The sequence below is a fragment of the Balaenoptera musculus genome, chromosome 2, assembly GCF_009873245.2.
Source record: "Balaenoptera musculus isolate JJ_BM4_2016_0621 chromosome 2, mBalMus1.pri.v3, whole genome shotgun sequence".
NCBI lineage: Eukaryota > Metazoa > Chordata > Mammalia > Artiodactyla > Balaenopteridae > Balaenoptera > Balaenoptera musculus.
In genome coordinates, this window is record NC_045786.1 from 38,028,129 (window position 1) to 38,052,430 (window position 24,302).

The 24,302-nt window shown below is 42.0% G+C and overlaps 1 protein-coding gene across 1 annotated transcript in view; it reads left to right on the plus strand.

The window, feature by feature from the left end:
* Nucleotides 1–24,302, plus strand: part of AP3S2 (adaptor related protein complex 3 subunit sigma 2) — a 55,596-nt gene that overhangs the window by 29,208 nt on the left and 2,086 nt on the right. The window contains exon 5 of the mRNA XM_036842304.1: nt 23,703–23,810. Within this exon, the coding sequence (XP_036698199.1) occupies nt 23,703–23,810 (108 nt within the window). The remainder of the gene's footprint in view (nt 1–23,702; nt 23,811–24,302) is intronic.

A 24,302-nucleotide genomic window follows, 5' to 3' on the forward strand; every position in this document is an offset into this window, starting at 1 on the left:
GTGTTGATTTTGGTGAATTGAGTTTTGTTCAAAGAAAGTCATGTGAGTAGCCTAACATTCTGTACTACCAGTGCCTCAACAGCAAAGCTGGATTTGGAACTCAGTTGGGCTTTCAAGATTTGGTCATCAGAGTCATGGTTTAGTGCCTATGTCAAGGGAATTCATCCAGCCTTTTTATAGATTTCAGTTTGCAGTGGGCTGTCTCAGGAGATTTGGAACACATGCTTTGGGGCAGGTCTGAGCCCAAGAAACCTTGTAGTATGGAATTTAAATCTCTGCTAAGTATAAGCTGCTGAAATGGGAGAATGCTGAGGGCTCAAAATTGAAATGAACTGTTGAGACCTAAGATGAAAGGATCATAAATAAATGATGATGCTTGTTAAATGTCCCTTCTGGGAAGAGAGGTTGTGATAAGAAAGCTCATTAATGCCCTCCACACCCCAGTGATGTTTGAAGCAGATACCCTGATTTCTGTTTCAAAGAATGGAGGAAGAGTAAACACGTTTTGTGTGTTTTTAGTGAGGAAGGAGGAGCTGTTTGGGCCTAAAAGAACAAGACGTTCTGTTTGAGTTTTAGTTCTTGTGAAAGGTGATAGTTGGCATGTCTAACTGTCTCTGGCTACCTGTGTTTCTCTCTCTGAATGTTCCCGAGAAAGTGGAGGGGAGCCGAGGCCTGCCTTTCGTCCCATCACATCCCAAGCCGTTCTCTGCTGAGGCTTGAGAGAGAAGAATTTTGTGGCAGAATATTTTTCAGAGGCCAGTATCTTATTCCCTCAGGACAGCTCAGAGATTAGCAATAATGATTTCCTAAATTTCTAACATTGCTATACTTTGTTTTAAAAAAAAGGAAAGAAAAGCTCAGACTGCTCCAACTGCACTTAATATCTGCTACAGTACACACTCTCACTTTCCTTTGCGCTTGAACTCTGCACTGCCTCAGTGTACAGTCTCATTGATTGCCACTTGAAATTACAGAGAACCTTTTTGGTTTGTTTAATCGTTCCTTATTACTGGTTTAGAGTATTAGGATGATACTGTACACAAAACAGCAAAATTTGACCTTTAGAGCTGTTTGTTCTCCGGCCTTTTCAATAAAACCTAGTGTTTGTCAAGACTGTAGGTATAGCAAAGCTTATTACCAATGATGTTACTTGGTTGTGTTGCAGATAAAACAAATTGTGTAATCACTTTGATTGCTGATGTGTAGGTGCCCTAAAAGGCTGGAATTGAGATTCAGTTCTACTGTTCTTGCTATTATTATTTATGATGCAAAAGAGGATTGGCCTGCTCTGAGATAAAAAACAGAATTTCTTGATCCCTAATTGAGAACCCTTTGCCAGACTTGGTGTTTGTATCAATCTAGGTAGACTAGGGAATAACATAACTTCAAACTTTCAGTAGCAGAAAGGTCAATTTCTCACTCAGGCTGTGTGGCCGTTGTGTGTCTCTGCTCACTATAGTCACTCGGGGGTCCAGGCTGATGGAAATCTTCATCAACGTGTACTTTTCCACCTGGGGTGCTTAGTGTGTTGGCTCTTAAAGTGACACATCCATTGCACTCACATTTCATTGGCCAAAAGCAAGTCACATGCTCTCACTTAAAGGCCTAGGAAAGTGCAGTCCTACCATGTGCCCAAGATGGGGGAGAACCTGAAATAGTTTTGAATATTCCTAATGACTACCACAGTTTTTTTTTTTCATTTATTTTCTTAGAGGCAAAACAAAGCCGACGTTTGCTTCAGTATCAATTAATAGGTGGAAACTTAGAAATTTTAGTATCAGAAAAATAGAGGAACACTCTTGTAAAAAGGAAACATGATTGAATCTTAGGAAAAGGCATCTCATGTAGCAGCTTTTCAGTTTCTCTAATGAAATACTTGGCATTTATGTCTTATATACTTCGCATATGAATTTAACGTGACTTACAAAATTAAAATTCCCTGATAGAATAAATTGCTTCCATATCTGAGAGGCAGGTTCCTCTCTCCTTACAGAGGCTTTCTTCCAGTTATCTATCCTTACCTTGGTGGCTTTCTGACCTTGGTAAAGTACTGATGTCTGTTGAGAATGTTTTTGTCTTTTTTTCTCTGATTATCAAATAGCAAACATTTATTAATGAGGAGGCCACTGTGTTAGATATGGAGATACAAAGATGGAAAAGACAAATATTCTGTCCTCAGGAGGTTCATGGTGCAACTATAAAGATGGGTCACATAGAGACATTCCTGGGTCTTGGACTAAAGCAACATTTTTGGAGAAGGAGCCTTAAGTTGAATGTAATTTTTTAGGAGGCATGTTGTTATATGAGGGAGCTCTCATTTTGTACTACTTTTTTTTTTTTTTTTAAAGCTGCGTTTTATAGCTACTTTATTTATTTATTTATTTATTTATTTATTTTGGCTGTGTTGGGTCTTCGGTTCGTGCGAGGGCTTTCTCCAGTTGCGGCAAGCGGGGGCCACTCTTCATCGCGGTGCGGGGACCGCTCTTCATCGCGGTGCGCGGGCCTTTCACTATCGCGGCCCCTCCCGTTGCGGGGCACAGGCTCCAGATGCGCAGGCTCAGTAGTTGTGGCTCACGGGCCCAGCCACTCCGTGGCATGTGGGATCTTCCCAGACCAGGGCTCGAACCCGTGTCCCCTGCATTAGCAGGCAGATTCTCAACCACTGCGCCACCAGGGAAGCCCCTGTACTACTTTTTATAAAAGTGATCACAAGCACTGCATTTAGTCAAATATATATAGTATATCTGCATATTGTACTTCATAAAACTAAAATGTATATACATTATTTATACAGAGTAACATAGTACCTAATCATGAGCTCTTTTATTTAATGATATTTAATCAGAGGTAGAGAAAGAAGAATGGAACTTTAAAGAAACAGCTGTTTCTGGGGCTAGCCTCTGAAATGGAGGAGGGGCAGGATAGATGGTAGCCCATCTACAGCTTTTGCCTGAGAGCCTGAGGTCCTAGATATAGAGCATGTTGGGCAGCCTACTGACTGAGTGCAGTGGCCCGTGCTGGGTGTGGCAAGGCTGGACCAGCACCACAGGTGTGATGGCCCCAAGTCAGGTAGCTGGAGAAAACCATTAGCAACTTGAGGTAGAAGATCACTGCCAAGTGAGACGAGCAATGAGGTCTGTATGAATTCCTGAGTAGAATACAGTTAGCCCTCCGGATCTGAAGGTTCCACATCCGCAGATTCAGCAACCCTCAGACTGAAAATATTTGGGGGATAAAAACATTCCAGAAAGTTCTAAAAAGCAAAACTTGAATTTGCCATGCTGCCAACTATTTATATAGCATTTACATTGTATTAAATATTATAAATAATCTAGAGATGATTGAAAGTATGTGGGAAGATGTACGTAGGTTATATGCAAATACTGTGCCGTTTTATATAAGGGACTTGAGCATTCACGGGTTTTGGTATTTGGTGGCAGGGTCCTGGAATCAGCCCCCAACAGATAACCATGGGTGGACTGTAATCATTCAAGGGGAGGGTAATCATAGAAAGGGAAATTAATGTTGATTGGGCAGCTGCCAAGTGCCGGGCATTGTGCTAGGTACTTTAAGCCCAATAATCTTTAATACTGTAGATAGTAACATCCCTGTGTAACAGATCAGCAAGCTGAGGCTTAAAGTGCCTAAAACTTAAACAAACAAACAAACCAAAAAAAAACCATGTTCTTTCCACTATACTACAGAATTTGAGAATTTAAAGGCACAAATATTATAATAAATATGATTTGTAAAAATTTACAGAATTTGTTGATTTCTGATTCCAAAACCAGAATTCCAGGAGACCAAACAGTAGGAACAAAGGCTAAAGGTATGGCAGGGGGTGGGGAGGAGTGGGAACATTAGGGGTGAAGGCCACTGGAGATTGGGAACTTTGCATAAACTCCCGCTAGACAAAGGGTCTGCCAGCTGAGGCATTAGTGGCATTTTGGGCAGTGCAGTTGTTCATTGAACTGTGGATATCCCTGACCCCCTCTACTAAATGCCAGTAGGGCCTCTGCCTGATACATTTCCAAATGCCCTCTGGGGTGGGAGCAGTGCTATCCTAGATGAAGAGCACTGAGTCAGAGCAGGGTGTGTGTATGGGATTAGGCCGAGAGAAGTTTGAAGCAGTAGATGATGATCAGACTGTGGAGAGCCTTGTCCTATGTGTTTCTGAGTCCAATGTACACTCCCCAGTGCCCTTCTCACCAAGCAGTTTTGATACTTCCTCATTCTTAAAGCATTCTTTGTTTCTAGTTTCAGGTTTTATCTACCTTTCTGGCCATTTCATCTGGCATTTTGAGTTTCTTACCTCTTAAATGATCCCTCTTCTCTTTTCTTTTAGACACTCTCTTCTTAGGAAATCTCACACAATCCCATGACTTCAGTTATCTTTCTGCTGGTGATTCCTAAAGTACCATCCGAACTCACTTCACTTCAAACTCAGTTATGTCCAAAACTGAATCTCTATCCCCCTGTATTTCCAGACTGACAGTTCTGGAAAGGTTTTAGGAAAACTTTTCTTGGCATTCCCTTCGCTGCCCAGAGACTGAAATAGATATCTTGTTTCCCCCAAGCACCTTCAATTACTTTTGCCGTGACATTTAACACAGTGTGTTGTTTTTGCTTATTTGCCTGTTTAAGAGCACACACTCCAGAGCCTGCATGTCTGGGCTTGATTCCTGGCTCTGCCGCTTAAGAACCATATGGCCTGTGCCTTAGGAACTTATATGTGGACAGGAAATCATGATAGCACCTAGCTTATATGGTGGATGTGAGCATTAAATATATGGAAAGTGCTTAGAATATAGTAAGTATTTATTTCATTCTTTTGTTTGTTTATCCCCGCCACCTCCAGATACTGTTAAGGTAAGGATCAGACTGTCTCGCTCACTACTGTATTTCCAGATATTAGCACAATACTTGGCACATACTGGTTATTCATTGTTGAATTCATTTGTCCATCTACTACTAGGGAAATAGTTAATCAAAAATTCCTTTCTTCATGAATCTTATATCTACTAGAGGGAGACAAAATAAAATAAATGTTAGGTGGTAGTAAGTGCAGGAGAGAAAATAAAGCAGGCTGAGGGGTGGGTAGGTATGGCTTGATATTTTATATAGGGTGCTTAGGAAAGGCATCCCTGATAAGATGGCATTTGAGCAAAAACCAGAAGAAAGTAAGAGAAGAGAGAGATAGGTTCTTCCCTGGAGAAGAACATTCCAGGTAAATGGAACAAGTCCAAAGACCTTGGGGCCGGTATAGCTGAATGGAAGTGAGAAAGGGGGGGGAAATAATTGGAGATGAGGTAGGGATGGGGAAAGAGGAGCGGATAAGTCATCACTGCCTCTGGAGAGGGGAGCTAGGTAAGTGTGGGGACTAACTTTTCAAAAATGTTGTACCATGTGCATATATAGCCTATTTATCACCCTGGGTCTTTTAGGCCCAGTGCACTGAAGAAAGAGTACAGTCCTCTCAATATAAGCTTTATACAGTAAACAGTTTAAATTGCTGTCTGCTGCTCTGAGGCAAAGACTGAGCTTGAAGCTAGGTAAATTGTAGATTGTCTACACATTATCCCTTCACCTTAGCCTAGGAACTGTGATTAACTCCGGAGTACAAGTGGGAGGGCCAAGGGAGTGTGTGCACAGCAGTGTTAATGGCCCAGAGTACACCTCAGGACACATTTATGAGTCTGAAAGCACATCGATCTAGATTGGGGAAAACAATTTGCCTCATTGACATCTTGGTCATTGATAAATCTTTATGGCCTTATCTGCTTATGACCTCAAGAATTAAGGTCCACATTCTGTAGAGAACAAGTTGCTCGATCTGTTTCTGAAGTTAGCCAGGTCTGTACCATGAGACATTTTTAGCAGGTTAGGGCAGAGGGATGCCCAGGCCCATCCCCCTGCGGTTGAACTCCCGATAGCACTGAAGGGAAGTCATCCTGTCAAAGCCTGGAGTTGAGCACTTCCTGTTTTTTTACCCAGTCACTATACAAGTGCATCCCTTTAGATTTTCAGAATCTATATATCTGAATTTACTCTAGAAGAATCATGTTAATGTTGTTTAGAAACCTCAGGGAAGGAATGGAAGGTTCCTTGCTGACTGGGCCTGACCCCTTGGGCTTTAAGACTGCTCTTCCTTTTCCTACCTACAGAGTGAGAGAAATGGGCACATTCCACACAGGTCTGTCCCTGGCACCCTGCTGGCTTTCTCTTTATACATTCATCCTTGGGCACTCGTCTGCTTTGATACAGATGGGCGACAGATCTACATCTCATTCTGACCCAAGCTAAAGGTTTCTGTTTATGGGAGTGTACAGCACCTTTCCATCTGGATGACCTGCCATCACTTCCAACTTAGTGTACACCAGTCCACTCATTTTCTCCTCCTTTCCTCACCTCCTCTCCTGCCTACCCCTCACCCATTTACCCACTCAGCCGTGGTCTTCTCTTCTTCACTTTCCTTATTCTGTCAGCGATATCATCTTTCCTCAAGGCATGAAATCTCAGGGATGTGTACTTTGCCTTCTGTTTCCAAGTGGTCACAAAATGGTATTGGTTCTTCTTTAAGGGTCCGCTTCAGGCCCACCTCTGCCTTTCCTTCTCTTTTCCTCTCCCCTTTCCTTTCCTTTTCCTTCCTGGGTAACTAATATATCAGCTCTAGGTAACTACAGCAGCTACATCCAGTCTTTCTCCCAACCTTTTTCACTCAGTCTAATCTTCCATAGAAAACATTTCTCCCATTTTCCCTTCAGTCTACATTCTTCCTTCTGGCCTCAGAGGATTTCTGGATTGTGGATCCTCTTGTCCCTCAGGCTGTCTCTGCTTTGGAACAGAGACCCCTCAGGCCAATCAGACACGTCTTCCTCTGTTTTTCATACATACCTTGTCAATTCCCACCTCTTTGCTTTTGCCTATGCCTTGTCTCCACCCTGAAATACCCTCATCTTCTCCCTAACAAGCTTTCAAGGTTTCAGCACCCAGCTCAAGTTTTACATTTGGTGAAGTCCTCTCTGAACTCCAGTATTGTAGGTCTCCAAGCTATTTGTCTTCTTACTCTTGCTTTAAAGTTTTTATTACTAATTGTTTCCAGTAGGTTTTAAACTCTTGGAATAGTGTCAATATGTGATAGTTTGTTGGTTATCTGAACAGTACAGGGCACTCAAATATAGTTGATAAGTTGATTGTTGCAGTTGATTGATTGTCCAAATTTTGTGTGGTTTTTAAATTTTTTAAATTTTCAAAGCACTTTTCAGAGATAATGTCTGATTAACACAGCTAGAGGCCTATTTTTAAAAACTAGATTCTAATTAGACCTCAACTTTCAAGGTTATGACCTGTGTACACCCACTAGTTTCAGGGCATACATCAGTCTATCACTTAGGTTTGCCTTTGCTCCCTTGGGAGATAACATCTGGGTGGACTCAGGAGGAGCCCTGTGTTCCTTGAGTGGGATTCTGCCTGAAGTGGCTTCATGGGTTCTGGCTCTACTAGATTCTAACTTTGTGACTTAGGCAAACCTCCTAAAGACCTCCTTGTGCCTCAGTTTCTTCAGTTGTAAAACAGGGATGATAACCATATTTAATCGATTCTTAGACTCCCTTTTTTGGTAGTATTTATAACTTTACATATCAAATCCAGATTTGTCTTACAATCAATGGCATTTCACAGTTTAATTAGCATTTCAACATTTTCCTTTTTAGTGATACATAAAATAATGGTGTGATTTATAATCAAAGAGTCTTGGCATCTACCATTCACGGTTATTTTGAGGATTGGAGTTAGTGGGTAACTGCTTAGCTCAATAAATGATGATTTTTGTCTTTATTTTTACTTTTTTCCTACAGTTCTCTCTGCCTTCAATATTACCCCCTTAACTTCATCCTTTACACACCTGCCTAATGACATATTAAAAGTGTATTTTTGACTAACTCCCTTGTTTGAATTTTTCAGTGGCTCTGTATCCCCCCATAGCAGTGATTCTTTTTTTTTTTTTTAAACATCTTTATTAAAGTATAATTGCCTTACAATGGTGTGTTAGCTTCTGCTTTATAACAAAGTTAATCAGTTATACATATACAATATGTTCCCATATCTCTTCCCTCTTGCATCTCCCTCCCTCCCACCCTCCCCATCCCACCCCTCTAGGTGGTCACAAAGCACCGAGCTGATCTCCCTGTGCTATGCGGCTGCTTCCCACTAGCTATCTATTTTACATTTGGTAGTGTATATATGTCCATGACACTCTCTCACCCTGTCACATCTCACCCCACCCCCTCCCCATATCCTCAAGTCCATTCTCTAGTAGGTCTGTGTCTTTATTCCCGTCTTGCCACTAGGTTCTTCATGGCCTTTTTTTTTTTTTTCCTTAGATTCCGTATATATGTGTTAGCATACTGTATTTGTTTTTCTCTTTCTGACTTACTTCACTCTGTATGACAGACTCTAACTCCATCCACCTCATTACAAATACCTCCATTTCATTTCTTTTTACGGCTGAGTAATATTCCATTGTATATATGTGCCACATCTTCTTTATCCATTCATCTGTTGATGGACATTTAGGTTGCTTCCATGTCCTGGCTATTGTAAATAGAGCTGCAATGAACATTTTGGTACATGACTCTTTTTGAACTATGGTTTTCTCAGGGTATATGCCCAGTAGTGGGATTGCTGGATCGTATGGTAGTTCTATTTGTAGTTTTTTAAGGAACCTCCATACTGTTCTCCATAGTGGCTGTATCAATTTACATTCCCACCAACAGTGCAAGAGAGTTCCCTTTCCTCCACACCCTCTCCAGCATTTATTGTTTCTAGATTTTTTGATGATGGCCATTCTGACCAGTGTGAGATGATATCTCATTGTAGTTTTGATTTGCATTTCTCTAATGATTAATGATGTTGAGCATTCTTTCATGTGTCTGTAGGCCATCTGTATATCTTCTTTGGAGAAATGTCTATTTAGGTCTTCTGCCCATTTTTGGATTGGGTTGTTCGTTTTTTTGTTATTGAGCTGCATGAGCTGCTTGTAAATCTTGGAGATTAATCCTTTGTCAGTTGCTTCATTTGCAAATATTTTCTCCCATTCTGATGGTTGTCTTTTGGTCTTGTTTATGGTTTCCTTTGCTGTGCAAAAGCTTTTAAGTTTCATTAGGTCCCATTTGTTTATTTGTGTTCTTATTTCCATTTCTCTGGGAGCTGGGTCAAAAAGAATCTTGCTGTGATGTATGTCATAGAGTGTTCTGCCTATGTTTTCCTCTAAGAGTTTGATAGTGTCTGGTCTTACACTTAGGTCTTTAATCCATTTTGAGTTTATTTTTGTGCATGGTGTCAGGGAGTGTTCTAATTTCATACTTTTACATGTATCTGTCCAATTTTCCCAGCACCACTTATTGAAGAGGCTGTCTTTTCTCCACTGTATATGCTTGCCTCCTTTATCAAAGATAAGGTGACCATATGTGCGTGGGTTTATCTCTGGGCTTTCTATCCTGTTCCATTGATCTATATTTCTGTTTTTGTGCCAGTACCAAACTGTCTTGATTACTGTAGCTTTGTAATATAGTCTGAAGTCAGGGAGCCTGATTCCCCCAGCTCCATTTTTCGTTCTCAAGATTGCTTTGGCTATTCGGGGTCTTTTGTGTTTCCATACAAATTGTGAAATTTTTTGTTCTAGTTCTGTGAAAAATGCCATTGGTAGTTTGATAGGGATTGCATTGAATCTGTAGATCATAGCAGTGATTCTTAAGGAGAAGGAGGACATGCCTCATTCCTTCCCCTGCCTTCCTCAAAACTCTTATGAACCACTTATTTAGCAAAACCCTTATGCTAAATGACACTGGGTGATTGAGAGAAGTGTGTAATACAAGTGAATTTTTGTGAATGTAGAAAAAGAGGTGGGGACCACTGACAAAAGGATGGAGCTAAGGCCCTTTAACATAGACCTCCAAGATCTTTCCCAGCCTGCCTCTCTAGCCTTACCTCCTGCCATTTCCTCCTTTGAACTTTGTGTTCCAGCAACACCGACTATTTATGTAACTTGTCTTTAAGGATGTTATAGCTTTGTAAATTTTTGCCCCAGCATGTAAAGGGCTAGAGAGGATGGGCAAGGTCCAGGGCCTTTTCCAGGAGCAGTGCTTTAGAAGGAACAGGAACTGTAGGGATGGAGATCATCTCCTTAGAAACAGGTTTGTGGATCTAAGCATGGCATTTGGAACTTTTTCTTGATAGTCAAATAAATTGCGCTTCACTTACCTGACTGCCTGCCATTTGTTCAGATTAAAGAGAATGGTAGAATCCCAGGGTAGAGGGCAGGGACTTATTCTTTGCTGCTCCAGAGGGCACAGGTATGGTCAGGAGATGGAAATGGTTCCATGCACATTGTAGCTCAGTACAGTTAAGAACTTTCTAACAGCTATTACTGTTCCACAGTAGATGGAGGAGTTTAGGAACAGTTGTGAGCTCTTTTCACCTCAGTGAAGGCTCTGTTGTGTCTCAAGAGCCAAAGAATAAATTCCTGCATTGGGAAGGAGGTAGGACAATTATAACCACTACTAGTATTCATCAAGTACTTAAGTGTGAGGCACAAGTGTTTTAAATACAGTGCCTCATTTATTTCCTGCATCATTTTATTTTATCTTTAAATAGGTATGTCAGGTAAGAACTCTAGTTCTCCCCATTTTACAGATAGAGAAACTGAGCTTTAGAGCTAGGACGCCTCAGTTTCTCCAAAGTCACACAACTAGTAAGTGGCAGAGACAGAATTCAGACCCTGGACTCTGATTTCAGAGCCTGCACTCCACACAGCTATGCTCCCCTTAGTGTCCTCTCCTGCTTTAGCATCCTCAACGTGGTAAGAATGTATTAAGCTCATGTTTTGTTAGCAGATAACCAGCCAGAGAGAGGATAAAATTCAAGAGAACAAAGCCTGGACCATTTTCTATACATAGTGTTGTGCTTAGCATTTGGGACCAATATTGCAAACAGGCAGGAAATGAGGGAGGATGAAACAGTAGACAAAAAAGAAAGTCCTGCTAGAACATTTTTTTTTTTTTCTGAAATACAGACAGACCACAAATACTATGGTTTATGAACAGCTGAGCTATTTTTTTTTTTTTTTTTAATTTTCTTTCTTTCTTTCTTTCTTTATTTATGGCTGTGTTGGGTCCTCGTGTCTGTGCAAGGGCTTCCTCCAGTTGCGGCAAGCGGGGACCACTCTTCATCGCGGTGCGCGGGCCTCTCACTGTCGCGGCCTCTCTTGTGGAGCACAGGCTCCAGACGCGCAGGCTCAGCAATTGTGGCTCACGGGCCCAGCCGCTACGCGGCATGTGGGATCCTCCCAGACCAGGGCCCGAACCCGTGTCCCCTGCATTGGCAGGCAGGTTCTCAACCACTGCGCCACCAGGGAAAGCCCCTAGAACATTTTTTAAAAATTACTTCACAGAGAACTCTGACTCATTATAGGAATTTTTTTTTTTTTTTAAGGAAGGAGTAAAATGCAATGAGTATACTCTGCTACAGTCAACAATATATACTCAAGAGCACAAAACAGGACTTCCCTGGTGGCGCAGTGGTTAAGAATCCACCTGCCAATGCAGAGGACACGGGTTCGAGCCCTGGTCTGGGAAGATCCCACATGCCGTGGAGCAGCTAAGCCCGTGTGCCACAACTACTGAGCCTGTGCTCCAGAGCCCGTGAGCCACAACTACTGAGCCTGTGTGCCACAACTACTGAATCCTGCGCGCCTAGAGCCCGTGCTCCACAACAAGAGAAGCCACCACAATGGGAAGCCCGCACACTACAACGAAGAGTAGCCCCCACTCGCCGCAACTAGAGAAAGCCCGCATGCAGCAACAAAGACCCAATGCAGCCAAAAATAAATAAATAAATTTATTTTAAAAAAGAGCACAAAACATAAAACCAGCAAGTGAGTAATCCTTTTTAAAGAAGACGAATTATTAGGAGAGCATAAAGAATAGTTTTTTGTTTTGTTTTGTTTGGAGACTTTACCATGATTTTTTTCTTTTTTCTTTTTAAATTTTATTTATTTTTTGGCTGCGTTGGGTCTTCGTTGCTGCGCACGGGCTTTCTCTAGTTGCAGCAAGTGGGGGCTACTCTTCATTGCAGTGCGTGGGCTTCTCATTGCGGTGGCTTCTCTTGTTGCAGAGCATGGGCCCTAGGCACGTGGGCTTAAGTAGTTGCAGCGTGTGGGCTCAGTAGTTGCAGCGTGCGAGCTCTAGGGCACACAGGCTTCAGTAGTTGTGGCGTGCGGGCTCAGTAGTTGAGGCGTGTGGGCTCTAGAGCTCAGGCTTAGTAGTTGTGGCGCATGACCTTAGTTGCTCCACGGCACGTGGGATCTGCCTGGACCAGGGATCAAACCCATGTCCCCTGTGTTGTCAGGCAGATTCTTAACCACTGCACCACCAGGGAATTCCGTAAAGAATAGTTAACGAGTTACTGGGTGATTTGCCATTCCCCCTGCCTGGATAGCTTCTCTTCCATTTACTGGTTAGTTTAAGGCCCAGCCTCATCTAAACTTCCACAGCATTTTGTACTTGGGTCACAGTCTTCCTTTTATTATAGTTAATTCTATACATGTTTTATCTTCCCTCCTTGACTAAGCCCTTTGAGACCAGGGTCCAAATCTTATCTTCATTTCTTCCTTCTGGCTTTTAACATTCTGTGATGTTAAGCATATTTAAAAACAGATATTGATGGGACTTTTCCTGGTGGTCCAGTGGTTATGACTCAGCACTTCCAGTGCAGGGGTCACAGGTTCTATCCCTGGTCGGGGAGCTAAAATCCCACATGCCTTGTGGTGCGGCTAAGAAAATATTTAAAAAATTAAAAATAAAATAAACATAAAAATAGACATTGTTACAGATCACATTCTTTTAGTGAAAATGAGTGAATACTTGAACCTAATACATTATCTTGTGTGTGTGGGTACAGTGGGCTCACATATACATACTTAGTATATACAGATTCATCTGTAACCATTTGGCAAGAAGAAAGAGAAGTAAATTCTAAATACAGAATGATTCTGTCCACAATTCTACTCCCTTAGTCTGTGCCTGGAATGAGTGTGAGATGGAAGATTTGAATCCGCTCTTCTTTGCCTCTCCTCTCATGTGCCTGTCATGTGCCTCCCATGAGCATCTTACTGTGTTTAGAGTGATTTTAATGCTTAAAGATACAATACAGATTTTCAATCTGTGTGGTCCCTAAACAAGCCAGCCACTTTATCTAGTACTTAACTGAGGACAAAAAAAAGTAATCAAGAGGAAAGACTAGCCAGGTTGGACTGCATTGGTGATTTAAGGGATTTTGGCTATGCATAGTTTCCATCTTGGTGACTTTAGAACTTAAACCTTATATAAGATGAGATTCCACTATTTGCTCGTTTTTCTCATTTTTTCATTTTGTGATCATGTGAGTGAAAGAGAAGGACAGAAAATCAAGGGCTTGGGATTGGGTCTTATGGAATTTCATGACAAGACATCTGGAGAAAACTGTGGAAAATGTCTAGTCTAAAAACCAAGGAAGGTCATGAAAGTGGTTCAGGAGACACTAATAGCAAGGAAAAGAGAAAAACAGAACTTTACAAAGCAGGTTGCTTTCTTTGCCTGCTCTCTTTACTTTAGCAGAGCATACCAGGTTTCTGGAAGGCATTTTTATGTCCTCTTCCCCTTTTCATTTCTTTCTAAAATGGATAATATGGGAACTAGAGACTTACTCTGGGCAAAATGACTCTCAGATGATTTTCTCTTCTCCTATCAGTACTGAGTCCACTTGGAGCCTTTGGCCTATTAATAGCCACCACACCCCCTAGCATAGACAAAGAGATGATGCATACCCCATCCTACCAAGAATCTCTTCCCTCCTTACTCTTTGGAGGCCTTTCCTAGGAACTGATGAAACCAACCAAGCTTTTTGACTTGGGGTAGAAAAAGTTATTAGCACTTAGATTTTATATAGTAGACTAGATATTTTATTAGTGATTAACAGTTCTTTTTTAAAACTTGGATGTTGCAATATTGGCATCCTCCTGTTCCAGTACAAGACTGTGACCATGCTCTTTTGTATTTGATGAGCGTTTTATTGTCTTCTCTGTGGTAATAGTTGTTTTAAGAAAGATATGAGGGACTTCCCTGGTGGCACAGTGGTTAAGAATCCACCTGCCAATGCAGGGGACACGGGTTCGAGCCCTGGTCCGGGAAGATCCCACATGCCATGGAGCAGTGAAGCCCACGTGCCACAAATTCTGAGCCTGCACTCTAGAGCCCACGAGCCGCAACTACTGAGCCCGTGTGCCACAACTGCTGAAGCCCACGTGCCTAGAGCCTGTGCTCCGCAACAAGAGAAGCCACCACAATGAGAAGCCCGCGCACTGCAACCAAAAGTAGCCCCCTCTCGCCACAACTAGAAAAAAAAAAAGCCCGTGCGCAGCAACGAAGACCCAACACAGCCAAATAAAAACAAAAAATAAAAATAAAAAAAGATATGAGAGTATGGATACTTAGTGGAGATGTGAGCCCTCGTCTTGTGTGATACAGCAGGCTTTCATCCTCCAATGCAGAATACCTGGAGAGGGATTGATCTAGTTTAGAGATTTCTGTGGATATGATTGAGCTTGGAGTGTGGTGAGTGTTGACATGTCACTACCCTTTCTGCCCGTGGAGTTCTGCTAGATGGGTTCCTGCCATCCCAATATAGAACTGCATTTTACTATAGAAACAGTATTATTCATGGTACTTAGTTGTAGATGCAGGGGTGCTTTATGGTATCACATTCTAGGTAACATTATGGATTTGAGTCAGCTTTTGTGTCCTGCTTGCACGAGAACCTTATTTATTATAACTATAGAAAAATACATTGTAAGTTTAATACTTAAAAATAAACTTCTGGAACATGGCCAGCAATGTCTGGAGACTGTATTTTTACTGGAGGAAAAAGAGTGATGTTTGTTATCTTCAAGCTCCAGGTCAGTTTGCTTTTAGTGATTGCTGGAGGACAGAGGGAATGAAAAGTGCCCACTGCACTGAGAAGGTATCTTGAGACTGAAAGACAAGACAGGAAGCTCTATATAATCAATGGATCAGTTTATTATAGGGTAATTCACTCACAGGGTGGGATCGGGCAGTGATCTGGAAGCATTTGCAGCTACACTCCACACTGCTGAGGGGCCCTTGGGACAGTTTCATAGTTAACCTAGTGTAGGGGGGTATGTGCTTGGAAATGGGACATGCATTCCTAAGTCACGATTTATGAATGGGTTACTAGTCTCATGGGTAACCAGGTATATGTCAGCAAAGGTCTTCATCATTGCTTGGGAACTAACAGAGCATAGAGGCCACCTTGTCAGAATGATTATTAAACAATATCTATTACATACCAATCCCCTGACAACAGAGAAGTGATTACCTCACATTACAGTCCCGGGTAGGATCAGCAGAAGGACAGGAGGAACTGTATGTGCCCAAGATGGCATCAGTTATGCTAACAGCCATAGACAGTGATGGCTTCTGTTGACCTGGGATTGGATTCAGAGCTTTTTTGTCTTCAGTGAGAAACATAACCAAGGATGAACTTTTGAAGATCCTGGAATCCTCTATTCTTGGATAGGTTTGTTGAAACTGACTCGTCTCCACCCCCTGTAGTTCCAGAGCTGTGTCCCTAAGGAGCACCTCTGTCCTTGAAGTGACACTTTTATTTTCCCTTTTAGACTGTATCAATCCTGACATGAAACGAGCAAGCTCATTTTAACCCACTTTTATCTGTGGAGGTTAACTCTTGTGTCCCAGGCAGTAGAGTGTGCTTCTCAGTGCCAGAATGGGAAGCCAGGCCAACTCAAAAGGCCTGTGTCTCCTCAAAATCAGGGCTTGTGAACCAGATGAGCCTCTTTCATCCATTCAGCCAGATTTATGAAGTACCGCTGTTACGAAGCACAGTGCTTGGCACTGGAGACCCAGAGAAGAATATGACATAGATTCTGCCTTCAAGGAAAATCATGGTGGAGGAGAAGAACAGACAAGTGAAAAATATGACAGTGCACTGAATTGAGTGCCTCAGGAGAGATGCATACTGGGCACAGCAGTATCACTGAGAAGAGGGTGATTATCTCAGCCTAGAGAGGTCCTTAGTCTTTCTTGAATTTACTCGGCCCAAGTCTTAAGTATTCATCACCTCAAATCTTGGAAGAATGGGTTTGCAGTCTCTGATTTTTACAGAACTGCTTAACAGGATCAGCATGAAGAATGGTAGAAGGTAGTGAGGGTTAGTATTAGCAATTCTCAGTAGAGCCAGCAGCATTACAAGCCCTTGTTCAATTAGAGAAGTGCTTTCTTTCCATCAGGAAGTCCCAGCAGGTTAAACAGTCATTTAACTCTCCCTCGATGCTTCCCAGTGTTGTTTTCCCCTTTCTGTGCATTTTCACAGTGGAACTGCTTACCAAGCCTTTGTTGGCACAGAACCTCTAATTCAAGCTCTTCAGAACAGGAGAGTCACACCTTCCAGGAGTCCCAAAGCTGTACCTAAGCACTGTTGAATGCTCAACATGCACCAGATTTATTCTTCTTATTTCATCTGTTAGTAAACTGGGTCACAGGAACACTTCCTGAGGGAGCCCAGGGTACAAACTCATAGGTCTCCATCCTGATCAGGACATTTCATATTGCCTCAAGGGAATGAGATGGGGAAGGTCTCAAACAGTTAGCTTATACTGACAGAAAAGAATAGAGGGGCCACATTGGATGCCCAGTGGATCCAGTTATAGAAGCAAGTACCCTCAGTAGAGGGAGGATGGTGTGACAGCTTCCTGGAAAAGAAAAATGAAGGAGACGGATGTCCAGATGTGTGGGGAGGAGAGAATAGAGTCTTGATAGCAGGTTAGATTGCCTTCAGAGGAATAGACATCTTGACTGGTAATCATTCCTACTTTTTGACTGTTTTGAGGGTTGTTGTGTTTCTCTTTAATTAATTTACTTTTTTTATTTTGGCTGCGCCAGGTCTTAGTTGTGGCATGTGGGATCTTTGTTGCGGCATTTGGACTTCTTAGTTGTGACATGCATGTGGGATCTAGTTCCCCGACCAGGGATCGAATCCAGGCCCCCTGCATTGGGAGCGCAGAGTTTTACCCACTGGACCACCAGGGAAGTCCCTTTGAGGGGTTTTAAGAGACAGAATTATAAACACCAACTTTCACTCATTAAAGTGTGGCCATAAATTTATGTATCTTGATCTTGTAAAACACAGTTTCCAACCAGCATTTTACGTGTTAACATTTCAGATTCATCACCCAAAGTATTTCCTCTGTTGCCTTCCCCTCACATCAAGATAACCTATTTGTTTATTAGGGTTATCTTAATCTTTTTATTCAGATTAAACTCTTCCCTGTTGTGATTACTCTTGGGTCAAATTACCAGGGGATTTGCCAGGAACTAAGAAATCAGTAGCACTTTTGTTTAAACACTTCTGAATGAATTTTGCTAGAGAGCTATGAATTACTATTACTTGATAATTGATATTTGTTCAGTGCACACTGCGTTAAGCTGGGTTTAGGGCTCTTGAGGACCTTTACCTCTTCGCTATCTTTTATTGTTGTGGTTTTTATTGCCACCTACCTGACTCAGGTTTCAGATTTCTTTTTCCCCCATCTTAGTTGGTTTGTTGGTTTGTTGGTTTGATCCTTTAACCCTCAGTGTTCTCTGAGGTACTTACCTACATTTCTGCTAGCATCCTTAAGATCAGTCCGTCAGTCAGCTCCTGTCATTTAACAGAACCATTCTTTGTGATCTCTTTTTTCTAGTTTTTTAAGTACATGAGTTTGGTATTGATTCTTGGCTGCCTTCTCCCCACACTCATGCTTGGCAACCTCCAGCTTTCTCAAGGCCCCTCTATCTCCACTCAAAGAAATGTCACCCATCTTTCATGGTCCACTTCATAGTCAGTGGAAGGAAGTCTTCACTGACTTGTCAGGTTAACATGGGCAGCTGGTGAGCTAATCCCTAGTTGCTCATCCTTTGCTCATTTACACTGCACGAATCCCTGTGCTTACCAAAGGTTAGTTGTGATTGTTTCAGACCTGTTGATGCCAGTTATACTGGTATTGTAAATAAGTAATTTAATTAATAATATACAGATAAACCATGAGTGAGGAAAGAGACTTGTTCTATGAAAACTTAACTTGCTTTGGAAAGGCAAGTTACTTAAAAAAGGAAATGAAGTTGAATTAGGTTTGGACAGGATAACTATAGGAGACTAGAGGTGGAGGACTCCTAAAATCTAGAAAAATTCTGTGCTTCCTGTTTCACAGGAGTCTGAGTTCTCCCTCTCCTTTAGAGAAACTGGAAATTGTGGATGATACATTATGAGTGAATTTTATACAAGAAAAAAGGCATAGATCTCTAGCTAGCAGAAAAGATCTTTTGGGCTCTACATCAGAAATTTGATGGCTCTCAAAGTAGTGTTTATAGCAGATGATTGTGGGCTTGGACATTGGGGGAAAAGTCACAATAAAAGTCAAAATATCTTTATTACATGAGTTGTCAGTTTTAAATGCTATCCATTGAGGGTAAGGAAATCAGTGTCATTATTCTGCCTCCCTCTTTTTTCCCCCGTCTTCCTAATTTTTTGCTAGCTGTAGCTTTCTACATTGTCAAAGCATATAGCATGGGCATTCTGTTGTCACTCTAATCCCATTTGTCTCAGTCCTACCATTAAGGGGATTCAGTGCTCACCGCCAGTCTTTCTGCCACAGTTTTTCCAGTCACCTCTTGGTTAGCAGAAGTGTTTTCTTCTGTAGATTCCTCAAAAAAAAACTCATGGGAACAATATTTCCTATTCTGTTACTCTTGATTGACAGTCACCTAGGTGTAAAATTCTTGGGTTACCCTTTGTCTCCTTGGGAATTTTTATAAGTATTGCTCCTTTTTCTGCTAGCATTGAATTTTACCGTTGAAATTTTCAAGATTTTTCCCTCTTTTAAGTGATTTGATCTTTTTGCCTGGTTGCAGAAGTTGAGAAATCTTACCTTCAAAGTCCATCTTGAACACTGACTGTTCTGGGTCAGTTTTTCCCTGGGATACAGTGTGCCCTTTCAAGAACATCTTGAATTATATTTTTACATCATCTTTCTGAACTGAGTCTTTACATATTTGTTCTGTTTCTATGTTACAGTTTTCTTTTATGCATATGTTATATCTCCTTTACTGTCTTCTGTAACTCATTTTCTCCCTATTCCTTTTAATTCTTTTTTTCATTTCATTTTAGTTGCTTTTTAAAAATTTCTCCCCTTTTTGTTCCTCCCTATATTTTCAGCAGTCTCTCCTCCCTTTTGTTCCTTCCAGTTTCATCTTCATTTCTGTATGTTTTTTCCCTTCCACTTATGTCTTCTCTTCTTCTTGTCTCCCTGCCTCTCCCATAAACTCTTGCACTTCTGCTTTGAGCTCTTGCTTCATAGTTTTCTTTTTTCAGTTTTGTAAAGTATTTTATTACATTTAATCCTCTCTATCACAGCATTTTTCTGGTGTGTAGTCTTAGTCTGCCCTTTGGGTTTCCTGTTTCTTTCCTAATTTTTTTCTTGTTGCATCTTTATATAGATCCTGCGCAGATTTCATTTTTATAACTCCTCTTTAAATAGGTGAGTTTTTCAGGGACCAGCTATTTGCAGGATGCTTGTTTAGGGGAGGTCCCAAGTCTGTGTTCCAGGCTGGCTGCAGTTGTTCTCATGATTTCAGGTTCCGGGTGAGTTCCTTTACCCTTTATTTCTACCTAGCCAAGAGAGATGGGCGTCTGCAATTTTTCCACCATGCAAAGGCTATCTTCTCTGCTGCCACAGAGACCGGCTCTGTGAGGCAAATAGAGCTTGTTTGGGTGGTTTCTCATTTAGCCCCAACTCCAGGTCCAAGGAAGTTCCTGTCTTCCAAAAACAAGGAATCTGTTTGGTCCCAGAGGGTGTGTTCTTTACCTACAAAAAGTATATTTTTGCAGGTCTTCCTGAGCTCTCCAGCTCCCGTGTCCTGTCTCGGTAGCATCCTTTCTTCTTCTTCTCAAAAGGAAAAGAGCCCTTGCTTGAACTCCCTGCTTTTGACAGCTTTTACACCTGTTTTGGCGCCTGGGATTGTGGTTATCGTCTTTTTTTTTTTTAATGTATTTATTTGTTTTTTTTTAATTTTTGGCTGTGTTAGGTCTTCGTTGCTGTGCGCGAGCTTTCTCTAGTTGCGGTGAGCGGGGGCTACTCTTCGTTGCAGTGTGCGGACTTCTCGTTGTTGTGGCTTCTCTTATTGCAGAGCATGGGCTCTAGGCGCATGGGCTTCAGTAGTTGTGGCATGCAGGCTCAGTAGTTGTGGCTTACGGGCTCTAGAGTGCAGGCTCAGTAGTTGTGGCGTATGGGCTTAGTTGCTCTGCGGCATGTGGGATCTTCCCGGACCAGAGCTCGAACCCGTGTCCCCTGCATTGGCAAGCAGATTCTTAACCACTGCGCCACCAGGGAAGCCCTGTGGTTATCTTCTAATTTTGTTGAAAATGGAGTTTGCATTTTTATTTATTTCTCCTTTTTTGCACTTGAAACACATTTTGAATAGCATTTAAAAATTATGACTTCATGATGCAGTGTTCAAATCAGAAGTCTTAACTGACGTTATCTATTAACCAACTGCTGGTCCCCATGATATCCTCTGTTAGGCCTTTTACTACACCTTCTCCATAAAGCCTCCACCACCACACTGTCATCCATCTTTTAAGCACCTGAAGCCCAAGGAAGATGCTATTCAGACTTATGAAAAGCCTTTTATTCATTCAACATGCCTACTCCACACTGGGCATTGCTCTAGGTCTTGGGGATAAAGCATGGAAGACTTTCTACTAGACCTTTGACATACCCTGTTCAGATGAAGAGGGTGGAGGACTCAGTTTGGGATTTTGAGGGAGTATCGTGGAAAGGGTAGAACATGAGCTCTGGAGTCAGACAGACCTAGATTCAGTGATCAGTTCTGCTACTAAATATGTGACATTGGGATAGTTTATTGACTTTTCCATGTATCGGTTTACCTCAGATGGATGTTATAAAATTAAAATAAGTTACATATAAAGTGCTCAGCACATAGTAGATGCTCAACAAGTACTACTTCCCCCATGAAGAAGGGGTTCATTAAACAAAAGGAATAAATACTAGGAGTACTGGTATAGAGACCTATTTTTTTTAATTGTGGTAACATTTACATAACAAAGTTTACTGTCTTCATTTTTAAATGTACTGTTCAGTAGTGTTAAATGTGTTCACATTTTTGTGCAGCCCATCTCCAGAGCTCTTTGTCTTGCAAAATTGAAACTCTATACCCATTAAACAACACTCCCCGTTCCCTCCTCCCCTCAGTCCCTGGCAACCACCATTCTACTTTCTACCTCTATGATTTTGACTATTAGGTACCTTATATAAATGGAGTTATACTATATTTGTCCTTTTATGTCTGGCTTATTTCACTTAGCATAATATCCTCAAGGTTCATCCATGTTGTAGCATGTTTCAGAATTTTCTTCCGTTGTAATGCTGAATAATATTCCATTGCATGTATATGCCACCTTTTGTTTATCTCTTCATCCATTGATGGACACTTGGGTTGCTTCCTACTTTTGGCTATTGTGAATAATGCTGCTATGAAGATAGGTATACAAATATCTCTTTGAATCCTCCTTTTCACTTCTTTTGGGTATAAACCCAGAAGTAACATGGTAATTCTATTTTAAATTTTTTAGGGAAACACCATACTATTTTTGGAAGGCTATTTCTTGATGGGGAAGTATAAACAGTGTAGTCCCCCAGGGCATAATTTTAAGACCAGTCTTGTTTAACATTTTGTAAATTACCTGTATATGAGAATTTCACTATTAAATCGCCATTACGTATAGATAATGAAATAGTTCATATTGTGTAAAATTTTAAAACACCTCATGTGAGTGTATATGTAGACATAAAAGTGGTTAATAAGGCTTAATTAATGTAGGCAAACATATTTTATTTGTATTTGAATGTATGCTTTATTACACTCCCTCCTCGAGGTCAGAAGAAATACCCTAGTTACATCTGTTAGTGTATTCCCCTCACTTATTATGGGCAAAATATGGAGAACTGATGTGTCAGAAAACTTCATGTGTCAAAAATACATATGCACAAACTTGCTGACATGTCTTTTTTCTTGACTGTCCATAGCCTGTGGAGTATATTGGCCCTCAAATCCTCCATAGTTTAGTCTGGACTCTACGCCCGTGGGGTCTCAACTGAAGACAGTTTTTTCCCCTGGAGACATTTGATCATGTGTGGAGACATTTTTGTTGTCACAGCTGAAGGAGTGCTACTGGAATCTAGTGAGCAGAGCTAGGGATACTGCTAAACATGCTGCGATGCATGGGACAGCTCCCCACAACAGAAAACCCTTCAGCCCCAGATGGCAATAGTGCCCAAGTTGAGAGACCTTGCCTTAGACCCAAACTACCTTCTCATCATCGTCCTTGGCCTCTCTTTTGCATAAACCTGACCTTTTGGCCAGACCCGGGTGCTCCTCAGACCATACACCAGCTGAATTGCTTCCTCCAGTGCCTTTCACCTGAAATCCTCCTCCCTGCTTCTCTGATGGCAGACCCAGCTTCAGTTCTCTCACTGTCTCGGTAAAACTGGCTCTGGTCTCTCTAGCCACTGCTCTCTTCTTTCTCTGACCTCCTGTAAGACTATCCCACTAATCTGACACTTGGTTAATAATACAAAGTGGTACTTGCTCTCTTTGCAACTTAATTGAAAGTACTTTGAAGGCCATGTCGATAGGACTTGATTTGAAATATGAAGTACCACCCCTTACATACCCCAGTGGGCACCTTGACCCACCTGGGGCCTCCCATGGCAGCTTTCCTGCCACTGTGGGATTGAGTGGTTTAGTCAGCACAATACTTGGCTGTCACAGCAGTCTGAGACTCAGCTTTGTTGGGAGAAGTACTAGCTAGATGGAAGGCCCATGTGTGAGCCTCATGACCAGAAAAATATTCACCCTGAACATGGTTTCTTATCTAAAGCTGGAAGATATGGGATGAGGACGGGTGCCAAGAAATGGGCCTATTTTGCCTCCAGCGGAGCACAGACTGGAGGATCTTATGAAGCCTGGGGGATAACATTTCACATGGAAATGTGCGTGGACAGGAATTGTTCTGTCATAGCTGGACTGACTTAATGCCAGTCGGTGTTTATGATGATAACACTAGTAATGAAAGGCATCATTATTTATTTAGAACCCAATGTGTGCCAGGCACAGGGTAGGTGCTTCACACAGGTCATCTCCTTCAGCCTTCACCACAATCCTGGAAGGAAGCTGAAGCACTGAAAGGATGATTTGCCCAAGGTCACCCAGCTAATAACAAAGAGCGGAGCTGAAATTTAAACACAGTCTGACTTCAAATGAAGCCTCTGCTCTCAGCCACCACCTTGAGCGTAGCCAGGCCCTTCTGCACTGCTTTTGGAAGAGATTTGTGTCTTGATATGCCGAGATATGGGGGAAATCCCCTGTGGTCTCTGAGGCATTTGTTGTGAATCAGGTGCCAGTGTCAAGTATGACCACCCTGCTGCTGCAGGAAAGCCCACGAGGTTTCCTTCGGGTCCACACCGTCACTCCCACAAAGGCCTCTAACCCTTCTTATTTTTGTTTCCCTTTCAGGTGCACTACATTCTTCAGGAGGTGGTGATGGGTGGGATGGTATTGGAAACAAACATGAATGAAATCGTGGCTCAGATTGAAGCTCAGAACAGGCTGGAGAAATCCGAGGTGAGATGCAGCTGTAATTTTGCCCTGGCTGGTTAGAGAAGACGTGGGCAGAAGGAGGAATGGCTAATGTGTGGGTTTGGGTTGCTGTGGAACCTTAGCAGTGTTTTCTACTCATCCTCTTTCTTCCTTGAGTCCATCGAAACTCATTGGTTTGAAGGCCAGCCCTGAAGATTAAAAAGGTAAGAAAAAGGCTAAAAGTGTGAATGGAAAAGCCAGGTGGCACGGGAAGGCAAACAGCTTCTGGCTTGGGAGGTTATGGCCCATGTTTGTGGTTTCTAATTCCTCCTTCAAAGCCACGTGTTCCCTGGAGGGACCCAGAATCCCCTTCTCTGATTCCAGTGTGGTTTCCTAGTTTGTGTGCCTATGAGTCTGGTCTCCCAGCAGGCACTTCTTGTGGTTTCAGACCTCAGAGTTGCCAATTTCCTTATTTCCAGTTAGCCTTATAAAGAGCTACAGTAGAGTTTGGGCTGGGTTTGAAAATAGCGTACCCAG